A 16,957-nucleotide genomic window follows, 5' to 3' on the forward strand; every position below is an offset into this window, starting at 1 on the left:
AAAAAATCACTTGGCTGCATTATTTATTGATACATATGTGTTCCGGATACCATGCCGACGACAGACTAAATGGCCCCCTTGTTGTTACCAGATCAATTTGATAATGTGGTTCGCCTTGATAATCTCTCTAAAAGGCGCCTAACCATTCTAAATCAGCTCATAGGAGAGGTATTCTGACGATTGCTTGATATTGCAACTTCCAGTCATCGTTACACCTTGAATTCGATGATCGCCAAATCGGATCTTGGATGGAGGCAGGGAAGAAGAGCTTGTTGGTTGCCCTGTATAAATAAGAAAGAGAATGACAAATATCCGATTTTGCACGCGTCGTACAGCATTGAACCTTCTCGGGAAAATCATTGGATTTGACCGTGGAAATCCCCAGTGCTGAGAGACATGTTCTTTGGCAAACGACATCCCCTCCTAAATTCCTGGCTATGCCACTGTTATAGCTGAGGTGCCTTATGAATACTAACCTCCTCCATACCAGCACAAATCGTATATGGCGCAAACCAGCGTAAACGAACTGCAGAATGTGCAAAGCAGACTGTTCCCACTCGATCGGCTCACCTACCCATGACGTCACAGACTACGGCATCTGCGTTCCGCGTTGGTGGTGGTGGAAAGTTGTGGCTTGCAGTCATTGAAGATCGTGCCACAGCCTTCGAGAAGCTTTCAAAAGCATAAATTGTGTGGTTTGCCAGGAATAGGCCCAGTTTCGAGGTAGCGAGGAATACGATAGGATAAGCACGTTGTTTGCTGGCTCTATCCACCATCCACAATCTATAAGTAAGTATCAATGCTGTGTCTCTGCCGGCTCTCTGTGTGCTGTTTATTAGTGTCACATCGATTTTTCTCTAGGATCAGCTGGTGTAAGCTAAATACGACTGCATCGCATGACCAGGCTCTGTCAGCGATTCGTATGTACGCTGCATGTAGAACAGCTTTTCAGCGTATTTTGTTATCAGGTTCTGTACGAAGTTTTTGTTCCTGTGATATTTTGCAAGGAGATGTCCCTTAATGCAAATGAACATGAGTTGTTAAAAAAGGGGAAAATCTCCAAGCCCCAGTACGGCAGTAGGTTATGACGTTTCGAATCAGGAAACGGTAAGGTTTAGGCAACGTGGACTTAACAACGCCCGCGAGGCTACTTGCTTGGGCCAAGAGAGTAGATTATAAATTGGAGATATTTCCTTAAATACTATTAAGACTACCACTTGATTTATGGAGAGGAGGCATGCGAGTATTGGCCACCACGTCCGCTGTATCTATCCATATCCAGATATCAGGGCAACCCCGCTTAGATTATCATTTTGTTTACTTGAATTTGAATTTGAATTTGAAGTTTACAGTTAGAAGTGCAGTATCGTCATATTTTTGCCAATTTGAATTTCAGATTTTATTTGTTGTAAAATACCAATATATTTCATTTTCACCGCGACTCCTTTGATTACTGACATTGACAGGGGGCGGTAGCAAAACGTTCTTCGACTTTGCTACCTTGTTCAATATCAATAACCTGCTTCCATACAGAACGTGCATGGCAGCATAACCATAACCCAGATGCATACGTTTATGGCTATGGAAACGTCGTGTACACGTTCATTGGCAATAATTACAATTTTGTTGCAACACTCAGTAGCTGAAGCAGACGATATTATATTTGAATTCCCAATCGTTCTTTCGCGGTCTGCACGGCGAACTTCATTGGTATTCGCCTCTAAGCATCCGTGTGATTACTTGCCCCATCAAGACTCCCTGAAGAGATTGAAAGGCAGCGTCACAAGCGATCTGCCACTTCCTTTATAGTTTCTCACTGAGAAACACATCTGACCAGCATACACAGTCGGTTTATTTTCGTTTGGGTACTGCAGCCTCCTTTAAATTTCGTCAGCAACATGCACATGTGACAGCATTTTGTAACAGCGCCATAGATGAAATGAAATTCGTTTCCTTCTTTTATACAGTTGCTAGAGGTTTAGAAGCCGTTTGTTTCGATCGATGGAGATTACATTTTAACTAATTGGGGCATATATTACTAGAAGTAGAAGTATCGATCTCATTTACGACACTACTTCATCAGTACAATGAGAAAATTGGCTATTTATAGCTCATTTTGATGTATTAAATACGCCCACTAATTTATTATGGACCACTTTCGTAATCACTTTTTGATGTTTGTATTTCGAAGTGAGGTGATTAATGGTACAGACTTGTCGGTGGTACGCGCTTGAAGTGTGGAAGTCGCACGCATATACAAGAAATTATCAGCAAAAAAGTATATAAAATGCTGACCAAATTCACCTCGGCGGGACCGGTACCGTACTCAAACATGTCAAATTGAGTATGGTTTATACTGGCGAAACGGTAACCCCTACATACACCATCCCCAACCTTGTTACTAAGCAACGGTAAGGCAGACTATGATTTCTCCTAGATTGATTATGGTGACAAGCCGACCGTCGAAGTAGGTCAGTGTATTACCAATGACGCGAGGCTCACAGTCATGCATTTGACGATATTGGAGACATCGCAATATTAGCAGCGGGGTCACTCGATGGATTGAGATTGCTTTACCGTCTGTAGGCAGAATGTGACTGGATGAACTCGAGTTCTCGATCGGGGATGTGAAAACTCAATGTCATTGGTATTCCAGTCTTCTTCCGAATCCTGAAAAACGTCCGTATCAGAAGAAAACACCTGATTGTAATCTACAAAAATTTAGGTCTCTCTGGCAATAAATCACTTAAACGTTAATTGAAAATTATGATTATAGGACCTGGATTCCAGGCACATATCCGTCCTCACACAAGCTACATGACCTTTGCTCTGGTTAGTTTAATGAGGCATTCCCCATAGTATTGTTGTTGCACTGGCTTCACTTGCCTGCGTTACTAATTCTGACTGATGTCTTAATCAATCTGATAATCCCCGCCATGATGACAGCGTTTACAGTTCAACCACCACAGCAGACGATACCACTCATGCTCTAGTGCGCATGTCAGTATCGGATCGATCTCCATGCTGAGGAGATCCGAAAGGTGATCTATCGTAGATTGATGAAGAGAGCGGAGAAAGGGATAGGACGATGTTATCTGTCAGCTTGACTTAATGTCGCGATCTAGAATAACTTAATGATATGGCTGCTACTCAATCTTTCATTCACTGCTTGCCTCAAACACTCCTGCTTAAAATTTTACGCCGTTTCGGATATAATAATAGATTGAATCTTCGATCAGAGGTGTTTATCAAGCGCTAGAACGATGACCTTTTCGTTTGAACGAGTCATCCTTCTTTCCCATTCTTTTAGTGAAAACTGAACTTAACATGTTTACATGGACAATACTCTACCGATCAAAGTGTAAACGGAGATATCGGCCTTTAAACATTCATCTTGAATGGGGTCAATTGCTTTTGAGAGATCACACAGATTTCTATTAGGCCCATTCGTACTTGTTTTTATCGAGGTTGAAAAGGTATTTCGATTGACAGTCATTTAGTTACAGTTTCTGCAAAGACTTTGACGGGAGGACCATATACTAAGAGGTTTGGTAAGTCCACATCTTGAACACACCCTCTCGGTCAATGATTCTCTGGTGCAGTTTCTTATAGGGTCTCATTCCTTTTACCATCTCACTTGGTTCATTTCACCCTCCATTTAGATCATGTGCCTGTGAGGGTTAATTGGTTGGAACGCCACGTTCCCTCTATGCTGGCCAGGATCCCGATTGTATCAGTAGATGTTGATATTAATTGCGGAGATACTGATTGCAATATGATAATCTTGACATCCTCGACATGATTTAACCATACAGAGAGTGATACATGCACCACCAACGCTCTGAATCAATGACTGAATTAATGACTTCGATGTTTGATGTGCCGGAAGGAACATGAGTGCTCAGATACGGCGATAGATCCGCGGACCTTCCTATGGTATCCCCATCTTCGTTGCTGGCCCTCTTACTTCGCTTTAAGGAATTGATGCCTCACGTACTGTCGGTATGGGTTGTCTCACAGAACACTGCTCGGGTGAAACTTTCTTTCCCCGCGATTTTCGGCGCCGCAATTTCAGTTCTGAAACATCTCACGCCAAACATTGAAATGTGATTTAGACTGCTCTGTGACTGCTTCCATAGTTCATCAACCCAAGCGGTCATGGCTACCTCCCCATAACGGCTGCCACCAATACGAGGCACAGTTCATTATCGACTGTACGGAGTGCTGCATTGTAACAAACGTATTTTAGAATTCACTACTACACCTACTGCATATCAGCTTTTCTTCTTCAAATGTAACTTTAGAAGTTTCTCCTTGATTTGACCTACCATGGCGATAAGCTGCCGACTACCTGCGATAGATCAATTCTTTGACTCGAAACTTGTAAAAAAATCTGTTGGCGTCTGTTTATATCCTTGCTACAATCGTTATGGGCCCTATGGATGAAAACTGATGTCTTCTCATCTCTATTCCGTCTGTTCTTCTGCTCTGTTGTACACTAATGTCTTGTTGAACAAAAGGTTAGGATAAGACAGTGTGTTTCCCAACCGATTGCCCAGAGCATCCATCATCCGCCATTATTGATCCACTCCCAGAGCTAACCGTTGAACACGAACCGTACACTAACGCAGAACGTGTAGCGTCAGCAGCAATGTAACGTTGCCTTCAGTGTACTGTGGATTAAAGTGAGTTAGCCAAAGCTTTATATCTTTAAACAAGGTAGGTGTTTTCCGTTGGTTTACCGTTAGTTGTGGAATAAGATGCTAACTGCTAATTTTAATTGCACTTGGACCCTGGGTTATGAGTCAGTCAGTCCTAAAAAGAGTAACCAGCTATTTTCATTTTGGGAGGACAGTAGTGATACCGGCAAAGGAAGGTGTTTCTATCTTCTTTTAATGAACAAAATCCTTGCCATATCCACATTGACCCACAGGATGAACAATTTTAGGCCTATAGAAAGTAGGTCGAATTGCATTTCACTTACTTTGCGAGTTGATTGCTCCTTTGAAAAACTATATATATCGATGGCATAAGGCTACTCTTTTTTCATTACTGAATACTGCACCTTTGCTTACCCAAGATCTGCATGTTGCCATCAGCCGGGGCTGACAATTCATCCATCTTCACTTCTTCTAAAAGCCACAATAAACGTTTGTATAAATCAATCGTCAATATCTCATCTTTGCATATTTACACCCAAACTAACACTCTCCTGGCTGAGTACAGACATGTATATATTATCAAAACATTAATGTATTTATATATTTTGTGAGCTGCAACTGCCTTTTACATGATTTCAAAATCTGCATTTGAAAAATTTCTGTGATGTACATGTACACTAACTATGTACTATCGACTGCATTCAATGACCTTTACACATGTTATAACTGATGTACACAAAAGCATGCTCTGCTGTCAGCTCCTCCACACTATATCGATCCGATCAATAAGCTACTTATGGTGTCACAAGAGAGGAGAAATAATGGGTTCAGGATACTAGATAAATAGACATAAGTTGTTCAGTGAATAATACATTTTTGTACTTTCGCATTAGAAAGATAGTACTTCGGGTGCATAACCAGTTTTGAGTGTTAACAGCTCTTCCTTCACGTTTGGCATTGATACCTCCGCGTTCATTCCCTACCCAAACTAATCTGGCCATTGTCTGGCGTCTTTGTCTTTTGAGATGATGGCTTATACTTCTGCAGGAAATAAGTCTCCATGGTGATTTTATTGGCATGTTTCAGTCTTTGATATTATTTATGGGCCATACCTCGGTCAATGTACCATCAATTCACCGCATTTGCATAGAAATTGCTACTCAGAGCCGAGTGTGTAGGAATGATAATTCCTAATCGTCCAGGATAGTCAGCCAGTGCATGAATATACGAATGGATGCAAGGAGTACACACAAGAATACTAAAGAAAGTTATTCATGTTCAAGAAATGAATGGATTCTTCTCACTGTACGAGTTTATTCCTTCGTGACATTTTGTGAAACACTGATGATGTCAGTCGCCAAAGAGTCAGAACTATATCAGATAAAGGAATTGACATGTAATAAACAACTACTTGTAGGTCAAATGCCACGGTGACCGGCCTTGAATCGAAGTGCCCTGAGATATAAAGTTCACAGTGTTGAAACAACCAACTCGTAGGCTGACAGTCATGACAGTTATATACCTACCAGACCATGTTGTAGTTTCTGGTATCATGTATACATGACTGGTATGGTCGAATATTCCATATAGCTTCTCATTCCCCGGCGGGGAGAACACAAACCGTCCATCATCTTTGCCATACTTCGCCGCGATATTGCTCCCGAAGGAAACATTGACGGAGGCAATGGAGGCTTGCTGTACCACCGAGATATATAGACATGTAGTGCCAAGAGTCACAGCTGGTGCCTGGCTGTCTCAATTAGGGGCCTCACGCTCAAAGGTTCTGAAGTGATCACCATCATTTCCATGTGCTGAAGTACAGTATTCTGTCTTGGCGATGCAGTATCCAAGACCAGTACTTAACAAGTATCGTAAAAAGGAGAAGTATGGTCGTGGTATGATGACGAACTGCCCGCCATACCCTGCATGATGTTTAGAGAAATCAGCCTTCTTGCTTTCTCTGAGGTCTATGGTAATGGTACATTATCTGAGTCTAGCACCATGAATGAAGCCCAGGCCAGGTATCACTGATATAGTAGAGATAGGTATGAACATAATACATGTTACGCTCGGGATATTTGTATTTTCGGCGAATAAATATATCTCTGGCGTACTTAGGGCATTCCATTGGTTTTTCTCTGTTGAAGGTGCATTCATCCTGCAGTATTGCTTCTGTTCGTGAAGGCGCGGCATCATTGGTATAAAACAATTGAAATGAATCTAATCCGTTTATTAGCTTGAGGAAATATTGAAATTAAAGCCAAATACAGTTTCATCGCATCTTTACCACTTGAACTGATGCAATCGCGATGGCTGATCATTTTTCGTGCGAGATGAGCTGCCCGTCGCCATTTTGGCCACCCGTTTCCACGCTTGCCGGGTAATCACCTGTCGTCTGCTCATTTTACGAATCTTTCATGAGAATTGACGGCCATTTCTCATGATAATAAGTGTCGTCTGTTTGACCGAGCACGGTGATTATTGCCAACCCGGGTTCAGTAATTGTGAGATACGGGATAACGACTGATTGTGGAAGGCATTCGGGAAGATTTCATGGTGTTCGATAGTGAACCGCTATTCATCGTTCGTTGTGTTGGTGCTTAGAGTAACCAGTCTGGTTACTCTAAGGTTGGTGAGGTTGAGCTCACAAGGCGATTCTCAGGTCTCTACAGTTCACGGTTTGCTGTCGTACAAATGTTGCCTCTGTTCATTTCATTCCGGCAAACATGCAGTTGTTGCAGGATTGCACAATAGGCCAGTCTGGTAATGAATCCGAACAATAGCACAGATTGTTGAAGTATATACATGTATAGGTTAACCTGTTAATTCACTCCGACTTGAAATTCTTGCAGAGATTCTGAACATAAAGTCAACATGTCAATTCACTCAGACCTAACATGTCTTGCAGTAGAAAGTTTGAATAAGCCAAGCAATAACTTGGCCCGCAGGTCCTGCTGAAGGCCAGCCTGCAGCTTCCCTCAGCCACTCGTCGAAAGTCAGAGTCGAGCCGTAATGTGAGAATACAATTATAGTCATCTCCCATCGCTGTGTCAACAATGCCTTAGGCTACATTCTTGCTCTGTAGCAATTTACAAATATTTCTTGAGTAGCTTTAGAATGACGTGTATTTGCACTTTGCCATCCGTTTTTGGAAGAAAAAAAAGTACGTTCGACTCACCTTTGCTATCCAGGTGATCGAATAACGTTGATTGATGGAGTTATTCAAGTATCGTGAACTGTGTTGAGGTGCATTCTTGGGGGAAAGTGTGCAGATTACTGAGGATGCAGGTTCAGACTAGAGAATACAGATGGCATTTACCATCATCTGATGGTGCGTGCTGATGGGTCTTGGACCAAATACATACAGAAGGCTGTTATAATATATGAAGGATTCGGGAGTACTTTACCGATCGAACATCGTACAGCAAGCGTGCGCTGAGAGTTCCGCGGGGAACGGGTCGGGAGGGCTGTTTGAGTAGGGCCTGTATTTGCTACGCTACCATCACCAGGACATACGTGTAAAGTGGAGAGATCGCAGAGACAAGCACGCTCTGATGTCGGCTCCCCCGCCCCGCCAAAAAAATGAATGCATAAATGAAGAAGAACAATAAAAAAATGAACATATTTACGTAAGAGAACTGTCATTTTGACCAGTCTGCCTCTTGCATTTTGTGGTTTGAAAAATGTTACTTGCATCGGCCGGGAATCGAACCCGGGCCTCCCGCGTGGCAGGCGAGAATTCTACCACTGAACCACCGATGCTTGATGTGCGATTCCAACTTCTTCACCGAATCGTTTACGTGTACTTGGAATTGCCCATTACACCTCCGATATTTCCGTATACTTCCGCTCAGTTTGAGGCTCTTTGTGACTGATTACTACTTGGGGAAGAATAAGAACTGCTTCTCTCTGTGGATGATTGATTACCACCAGACTACTTGCCCAAGATTTGGTCCATGCCAGACAACTAGTTGACGAGGAGGCTACCAGCACCCTTGCCACAGAACTGGAGAGGCATATATCTCACTACGCCCCCGCAGAGTGGGAGGGAATAAAAAGTCCATTCTTCGCATGTCTTCTTGATTAGTGTTGTTGCAGCAGCAAAATCTCATCAGCGGAATTCCACCACCACCTGCCTCGTTATAAGCACTCAATACATATACAAGCCGCCAGCAGTGGTTGGATGTTGAAATCCTGAAGAAAAATGATTGTGAGGAGGAAGGGTTGAAAGATAACCTACTGGATAGGCTACACCAGAAACCACTTAAATATATCGATTTGGCCTACCCTCCTTGTTCGAAATGCTGCCAATAATGACAGTGCCATGTCACTCGATTCGGCCTGGGATGAAATACGATATGGCCCTCCTTGACAAACATCATAAAAGTTCTTATGGTCGACTACCATCAGCAGTGAGTAGCTATATTGTCGGTCGAACAAACTCCGATAGGTTGTCAATTCGGGTCAAGTAACCGAAGGAACATCCCATTACTAAACCCCACAGATGGAACCCGTATGTTCTTCATCTCATTAAAGCAGAAGTGTCATCCAGACTATATGCTTCCCTCATGATGAGGATGACCTTCACCTTCGAATCATAAGAAGGCAACAATAAGTGTTCCGCCTTTCCGGAGGCCTTTCTCAGTAATTCAATCTATCCTATCGCCGACACGCTCTGCTTAGAGAGAGTTCTGTTGATCGCTATCTCTGAGATGGTGTTCAGTTGTCTTCAGTAGAATAGTACATGAAAGTCTAATTCGATTGGTTTATCTTTAACATTCAAATGACCTTGACCTGAGACCAACCTTGACCTTGATATTTGCAGTCATGCCAATCATGTGTTTCTGTGGTCTTCTCGCATCACTACAAGCTTTATGGTACGGTGGTCAGGCGAATTCCCACCGGCTCCCTCTGTTTGAGCTTGTGGGAGAGACCTGGTTCAGGTGAAAACCGTACGTCGGTACTGTGCTTGGCAATACAGAAAGTTCGCTGCAACTCTCGTTCGTTGTTTGTCTGTATATGATGTTTTACGCGGTCATTAGATTTGAGCTCGGTTTGCTTTGGGAAAGCGATATATACATAAATTATAGTTAAATCAAAATGTTAAGGCTTGGCTGTCGCGCTGAGGGTGTTCTGTGGACAAGATACCGTTATATAGCAGCCTCACTTCCTGGCACTTCGGATGCTTTTGCTAATTATACATCATGATGGAATATATGTTTATTGTTTCGACGTAACCACGTGGTTGAATAAATTACCTTATCCCCTCCTGAAGAAGCTGAGTGCTAGAACAGGTAGCGTTCTACAATAGCCTCGAGTAACATGGTATGCCAAGATTGAGTTACCTGCTCTACAAGCCATACCTGTGCTTCGATTCGATTATTCATCATGAGACTAACGAAAACTAGGCCTACCTTCCTACTCAGAAGCTATGGCTTACATATCTACGACATATAGCCGATTCGCCTAACAGTTTTGGAGATAATTCGTATTTATAAGTTAGCGTCCATCAGGCAAATAATCACCAATATCGCTGAGCAGTTGATGACGTAAAGGCAACTTATTCTTGGATGAACCTTCTTGGGATATAGTGTAGTTATTTCAGAATTCTTACGTTCTCATCATGACGTTTGTTGTAAGGTATGTTGCCCTCTTCTCTTCCTATTATGAACCCTGTTGCTTCTTGCTCTGACTTGGGTGATGCAACCTTTTACCACCCTTTACCGCTGATTCAGAACATTGCCGGGTTGCCCAGATTGAGCGATTGGCGCCTTTGAGACCAATAAGTAGCGCCCTTCAATGATTGGAATGAAGCTAATGAACCTATAATTGCACATCGGAAGACGCAGATGAGCTGCGATGACAAACGCACCTTGTGAAAACCTTTTATATTCTTACTGCAACCGGTGGAAGTCAACCTCGACGGTGTTCCTGCATGTAAACCCAAAACATCATTGAATTGGTAGCGGGCATCAACAAGATAGGTTGTATCCAACTTTCACTCTTCTTTATCCCGCCAAGGCCGTTTGGTTTTCATTGTGTGTGTTTGAATAGTGAAGTGATACACAGCGAGCCTGGACTGACGAGCTTCGCTTTGGCTCCACTTTCCCCAAACAAGATTAGGCAAACACCAGTTGAAACTTGAAGAATCTGCAAACATCCAGTTGAAACTGGCTGACTGTTTGCATCATCTCACCTGTTTGAGTCAGAAACACATCAGATGTTTGGAGGCTGCTTGATACCACTACCACGCAATGATGCAGTTAGTTTTCAACAAAATGTATAAAATGTACTAATTACGTGACTGTAATCAAGAGTTTGTTGTAGTGTTATAGTGTACAAAGAAGCTATACAGGTCATACACTGCTGATTCGAGAAAGGTACTGCCATAGATTTTATTGAACAGCTCAAACTATTAGATGGAAGAAAAAAACATCTTCCTTATTGCAGGTAGCTGGTATATCGAAGAAGCATACCAAATGTATTTATCCCAAAGCATAATGTCGAGTTTACGTAAGATGGACCATAAAATATGTAGTATGCACGTAAAATAGCTTAAGAACCAATTACTGTTAAAGGCTGTCAGGTTAGTTAACGACGCAATAGGCTAATCACGCAACTTCACTTCCGGTCATGTGATTGGATGAATACAGAAACTTGTTGGTAAAACCTGGACGCAGGAACGTTTTGAGGGGTCCGTTTGTAATTTTGAGTAGGTTTGGTTTTATCTTGGTTGCATTCCTTTACATGTTTCCTATGGCTATTATGTCTATGGGTGTGGGTGTAGAGTACCATCATGGATTGCTTCTACCTGCGTTCAACATCACTGTTTCGCACCCCGTCTAGCTACACTAGCATCCCGGGTACCATACGAGATTAGCATACAGCTTTCAACGTTGGGAAGACTCATCACATTATCATGTCTGGCAGGATATTGAAAGAAACTAACAAAGCGGGTTCTTCTCATCGAATTCCTCACATCTGCCTGAACAATCCTGCCATGGTTTCTACCCTGTTGTCAACATTTCCAGTTGGGAAAAGGGATAGCAGACAATTCAGCTTCCCAACAGTCCTTAGAGATTTTGGCCTGCAATCGACTTGCGCAGATCATATACTTCTGTCAGCGTATTTCATGGGTGTCTTCATACAAAGCCTGGGCTACTTGATCAGTATGATATCTGAGATCGAAAATGAAATGGACCAGACGCTCATTCAATTGCCTCCGACATTCCCCCGAGGTATCGATCCAACTATTACGCGGCTGTAAACACTTCAATAGCTGCGAATGAAGCTCGGAACGGCTTGGCCATTATCATGGAGAGCAGTCGCTTTCAATATTTGTTTGGCTCTCCTTCATACATGATCAAAAATATGCGCCACCTTATACATGAACCATGTTCTCTTCGACTATGCTGATCTACTGATGATGATGAAAATGCGGATGATCGCGTTGTTGACCGCCGTGCAAGTTTGGCTAAGTCGAGGAAACTGACTGAAGAGTACACATATGTACCTAGTTGGCACAATTCCTCAACTTATCCAAGATAACCAACAGGCATTTGAACTTTAACTTACTATTTAAAGCATCTTAGTCAGAGTTAGGCGAACGCTCAAAGGAGAAGTGAAATGTCTCCTGTTCCTATCAACAAGTATACTTTATACTTGCTAACAAATAAGAAGAGAAGCCGATGACCTTGGTAGTGAAATCCTGAAATTTCGCTATCTTGCACCTGCAATGTATAACTGGTTGAAGGAATGTACGCACTGCTATAAACTGTTGAATGAGAAGGGATAATGAACTTGGTATGAAAGACAAGATCGACAGTGCTGCATCATGTATTCGGCTCGTTATTGGCCACTTTTCAGTGCATCAATCTTGTGCATCAGTGCATCAATCTGAAGAAGTTCAGTCCTACTCAAAGGCGCGCCGCCCGTCAGAAGCATCTTGAACAGTAGGGACTTGGCTCGATTTTTGTTGAGAGTCATTTCCACCATATGGTTCGTGTCGCTCATTCTCCACGGGTTCTTGTCCACCAAGTTTCCATTTGCAGAAAAGCATCATTTCCTCATCCAACCCAAAGAAGCAGGCTTCCTGTCAGGAAGATCATATTGAACCTCAGGGAAAGCTTGATTTGATTAATGTGGCGGACCGATATCCTCACCTTGGTCTAAGTAAGCAAATCTTCATGTACATCAATGTTGCTGCTATAACTCAATATTGCTGGAAGAAATTGAGAAAAAATTGCTGACTCAGTGGATACGCGTGATTTCTTTCGGCGTGCTGATCTATCTAGCTGTATGCCTGTACAACTTTCAATCTGTACTCTTATACGTGTATATACGTGTAGTAAACTAATAAGTCCGAACTTTCTACTTTTTTCAGAGTGAGGTACGCCAAGCAGCCTGCAGCATATATATACATACTCAATTTTTGGGAGTATGGTGTAAATAATTCAACTAAAAACGAATCTTTGTTTTAGCGTCGCCAGATGTCTCACATCTGTCTTCCGTAGAAATATGGTAGAATGGCAGAACTCATCCTATGGTAGCCACGTCAGTGTTAGAGCCTTGACTACGACCTCTACGTGCACCCTGGCTCATTAACCTTCTATGAATTGCTGAGTAGCCGCAATAACGGCCATCTTGAATTTTCTGATGAATCCTCTCTTCGAATTCTGACGATGTTTCCTTTCTCTCTATTTACAGAATCGGCACACAGCAAGCGAATTCGCCAACCGGGTCACCACCGCTTGCAAGCCGACCTACTGTCTCCATCATCCAGTCAAAACAGCGAAACAACCGTCAGGGTACCACCATACAGTTTAGGCAACAACAGACACCGCCTCCGGTCAGCGAAGCGCCGCCATCTTACTCTAGTCAGTTGGCAGTCCCCCAGGAGCCGCCACACGTCGTTCGGTCACCTTCGCCGGTCTCTTATTCCTCAGAATCGTACGATCCAAATACCGCGATGACGACTTACAGGAGCGAGTTATATATCCCCATCAAGCCAGATGAGATGACGTTCGAGGAACGCCAGAGGAAGATGTGGGGAGACATGGATCTAAGAATGGAGCAGAGACGCCGAGAGTGGGAGTCGGAGATTGAGCACATGCGGAGAGAGTTCTTCAGTTTGAAGCCAATCGATTTCGGCAGCTCTCGGATGAGCTCCATTGAGCGCGTGGATAATTTGAGGACTTGTTTCGTGAAGGGTGAGGATGGCTCCCCAAGGTTCAAAGTACGGTTCGACGTGCACGAGTTCAAACCGGAGGAGATCTCAGTGCAGACGCAGGACAAGCGTCTCGTCGTGAAGGCCCGTCACGAGGAGAGGACGCAAAACGCGACAGTAACCCGAGAGTTCAGCAGACAAGTGGACATTCCAAAGAATGTCGATCCCAAGGCCATGCAGGCGTCCGTGACGAAAGATGGCGTCTTGATCATTGATGCCCCGCTGACGTCACCAGAATATCAGATGCTGACGGGCAGTGGCAACAGCTCCGCTCCGACGGGATCGCTTATTGAGTCTCCTTTCTCCCTCCCTATGTCTTCGTCAGGGCTGGGCCCCGGCATCGTCACCAAACCAGACGGCACCCGCGAGCTCCGCCTTGAAATCGACGTTGGCACGCAGTACAAACCGGAGGAGATTACAGTCAAAACCGTCGACAGAAAGATCTGCATCAGTGCAAGGCACGAGGAGAAAATGGGAAACAGAACCTCGTTTTCGGAATTCAGTAAGGAGTATGAGATTCCTGAGAGTGTGGATCCGTTCACGGTCAATGCATATCTTACGGACACTGGTAAACTGATCGTTGAGGCGCCGCTACAGAGTCAGCAGCCCCCTTCACCACCTCCTAGGGCGACTGGGCCAAGGTTTATCGTGACGGTGCAGAGACGATAGGTGGAGGACGTATTCAGTATTCAAGTTGTTCTTATTCCATGCGCCTTGATGGGACTGCACGTTATCAGAGGCTGGAGTGGGAGGTGTCATGGACGTTTGGTCCGCGGCGGTGCTGCTGCCCTGCTGTTGATGCGCACCTGCCATGCAGATATTGCTTTCATCGGTCACTATTTTACATTCATGCAAATATTACAAACTTGAGGGATCGTGGTGACATATCCTTAAATCAGATTTACTCGGATTTATCTTGCAATAGGTGATTCCCTGCGATTGTTCATGCCTGACGTTGCTCTCATATGTGGTATCAGAAACTGTCAAAGCCGTCTTCAACAGGAACATCTCGAATGGAACCTAGTATTCCCTCTCCACTTTAATAAGGTTTGAGTGTCCTACTACCAGGTATGATCTGTCAAATGGCGAGGTAAATAACACAACCTTGAGCCATTCGTGTGGAGAAGTATACTCTACGGTTGCATTGATGCAGAGCAGTTGGGATAAGTAACATTAAGAGCTGGCCAACCAGGCTAGTTACCACGAACGGAATACAGTGCTGTTGATAGATGATAATATATTCTAGAGACTTTTTCAACTGTTGATTTTCATACACTTGTACATATCTGCTGGTTGTTGTTTGGGCTTCAGATGATCTTAACACTGTTATAAAAGACATTTCGGCCTGCCATGTAGTATCTTTTTAGATTTGGGATAGCTCTCTCTTTAATAGGCCTACTGTACGAAAGAGAAAAGATATTGGCAACCAAGTTGGCGAAGAGACTTCCAGTTTCCGGGTGCGGGTTCTAGTTGTGTTATCCAAACGGAATTGCTGACAGTGTCGACTTGAAAAATTAGCCTATCACAAGGTTTTATTTTGGTATGACACTCGGTATATGTCGCTTTCGGAAATTGGTCGAATAACATCCTACTCTAGTCAGATGAAACAAGCAGTGATGTGCATCTCACCTTAATTAGGTCTGTGGAGTGGAGTTTGAATGAAAACATGCGCAACAGATGGTATAATATAAGTCGGCGACTATGTAAGCTTCTTCTTTTTCAAGCTTTTCATTACTGCTGATGTCGTGAGTTGTACAGCATATGACATTCTCCTGGTAACAACAAAAGATTCAGTGACCGTTGGGGGGGGTGATGGGGGGCTGAGCTGCAAATTTGGGAAATCTTCAGAAATGCTGTATTAATGGGACACAATAAACCTTTTTGAATGTTCACCACATATCGATGTTACTCTTTTTACCCACAGTGGTGCAAAATTACACCGCTTTCCGCCTATTGTATTGACTTCAAATGTGGTTGATAACAAATTTGCCTTTTGAACTAGGATGGTGTGTTATGTCTGGCTTGCCACGAAGTGGAGGTAGAAAAACCTGTCGCTCCAGCCACACCTCGGACGGAAGGAGCAGTCCCCATTCTCACATTGAGACGCTGGGTTACTAATGGACCCGCTTAACTCCGAACTCGGATGTCCTACTCTCCGGATTCGTCCCTCACCCTATCGAGATCCAATTAGGATGACGCAATGGACTGCCCCGGTGGGAGACTAGCATGTCCCCAATAGGAATGATGGAGTCTCCCTCTATTCAAAACAGAGTGTGCTAGGCCCGCAATAGCTGATAGCCATGCACTGCAACTTAGTACATGACATATGTAATAGCCACCATCCCGTCGGCAACTCGCTTGCAAGCGCAATGCTCCCAATCGTGACATCATGAGAGACATCTATCGCCATGCACTGGAGAGAACTCAGTACATGACATATGTAATAGCCACCATCCCGTCGGCAACTCGCTTGCAAGCGCGATGATCCCACTCTTGACATCACGAGAGACATCTATCGCCATGCACTGGAGAGAACTTAGTACATGTAATAGCCACCATCCCGTCGGCGACTCGCTTGCAAGCGCGATGCTCCCAATCTTGACATCACGAGAGACATCTGGTGCCAAATCAAGAAAATACAAAGCCATATGTCGCGGACAGTGAGCTCGAGAGAAACCTGGTTGTGACAGCGCCTTTGAACATCTTGTCTTCGGGTGAACCCGTTGTGACGGGAGATGTTACTCATTGAGCCATTCGTCTTGAAATTTTATAGTCCAGCTCCAAGAGGAGTTCATTGAGTAGCAGTTCTTCTGTTCCCGGTCAAGTTGTAACGGCGTCCTTGAGTAAAGCATCTTCATTCCTTGAGTTGTAGGTGTCACTTGGACCGTCTGTCTTCAGGTATAAAACAGGTGTAACGGACGATACATGTCCCCGGCGGGGCAAACGTCTATCTATCCTGTGACTTCATTGGTAGGTCGTCTATACCAGTGTAACGGGCAATACTAATTCCTAGAGCGAACCTAATTGTGACTCCATTGGCGTTGACGAACGTCTGTACCGGTGTAACAAG

General features: G+C 43.8%; 1 protein-coding gene and 1 non-coding gene across 2 annotated transcripts; one reads left to right on the forward strand and one right to left on the reverse strand.

The window, feature by feature from the left end:
* Positions 1-8,352: 8,352 nt before the first annotated feature.
* Positions 8,353-8,423, reverse strand: Trnag-gcc (transfer RNA glycine (anticodon GCC)). The gene has a single exon. It is a non-coding gene; the product is annotated as a tRNA-Gly (tRNA).
* A 1,521-nt stretch (positions 8,424-9,944) lies between these two features.
* On the forward strand, positions 9,945-15,099 carry LOC135492354 (major egg antigen-like). Its single transcript, XM_064778773.1, has 2 exons — positions 9,945-10,301; positions 13,368-15,099. Exons 1-2 carry the CDS (start codon positions 10,285-10,287, stop codon positions 14,554-14,556), a joined length of 1,206 nt encoding a protein of 401 aa, XP_064634843.1. The 5' UTR covers positions 9,945-10,284; the 3' UTR covers positions 14,557-15,099.
* The last annotated feature ends 1,858 nt before the right edge of the window (positions 15,100-16,957 follow it).

This window comes from Lineus longissimus, chromosome 8 (assembly GCF_910592395.1).
Source record: "Lineus longissimus chromosome 8, tnLinLong1.2, whole genome shotgun sequence".
Lineage (NCBI taxonomy): Eukaryota > Metazoa > Nemertea > Pilidiophora > Heteronemertea > Lineidae > Lineus > Lineus longissimus.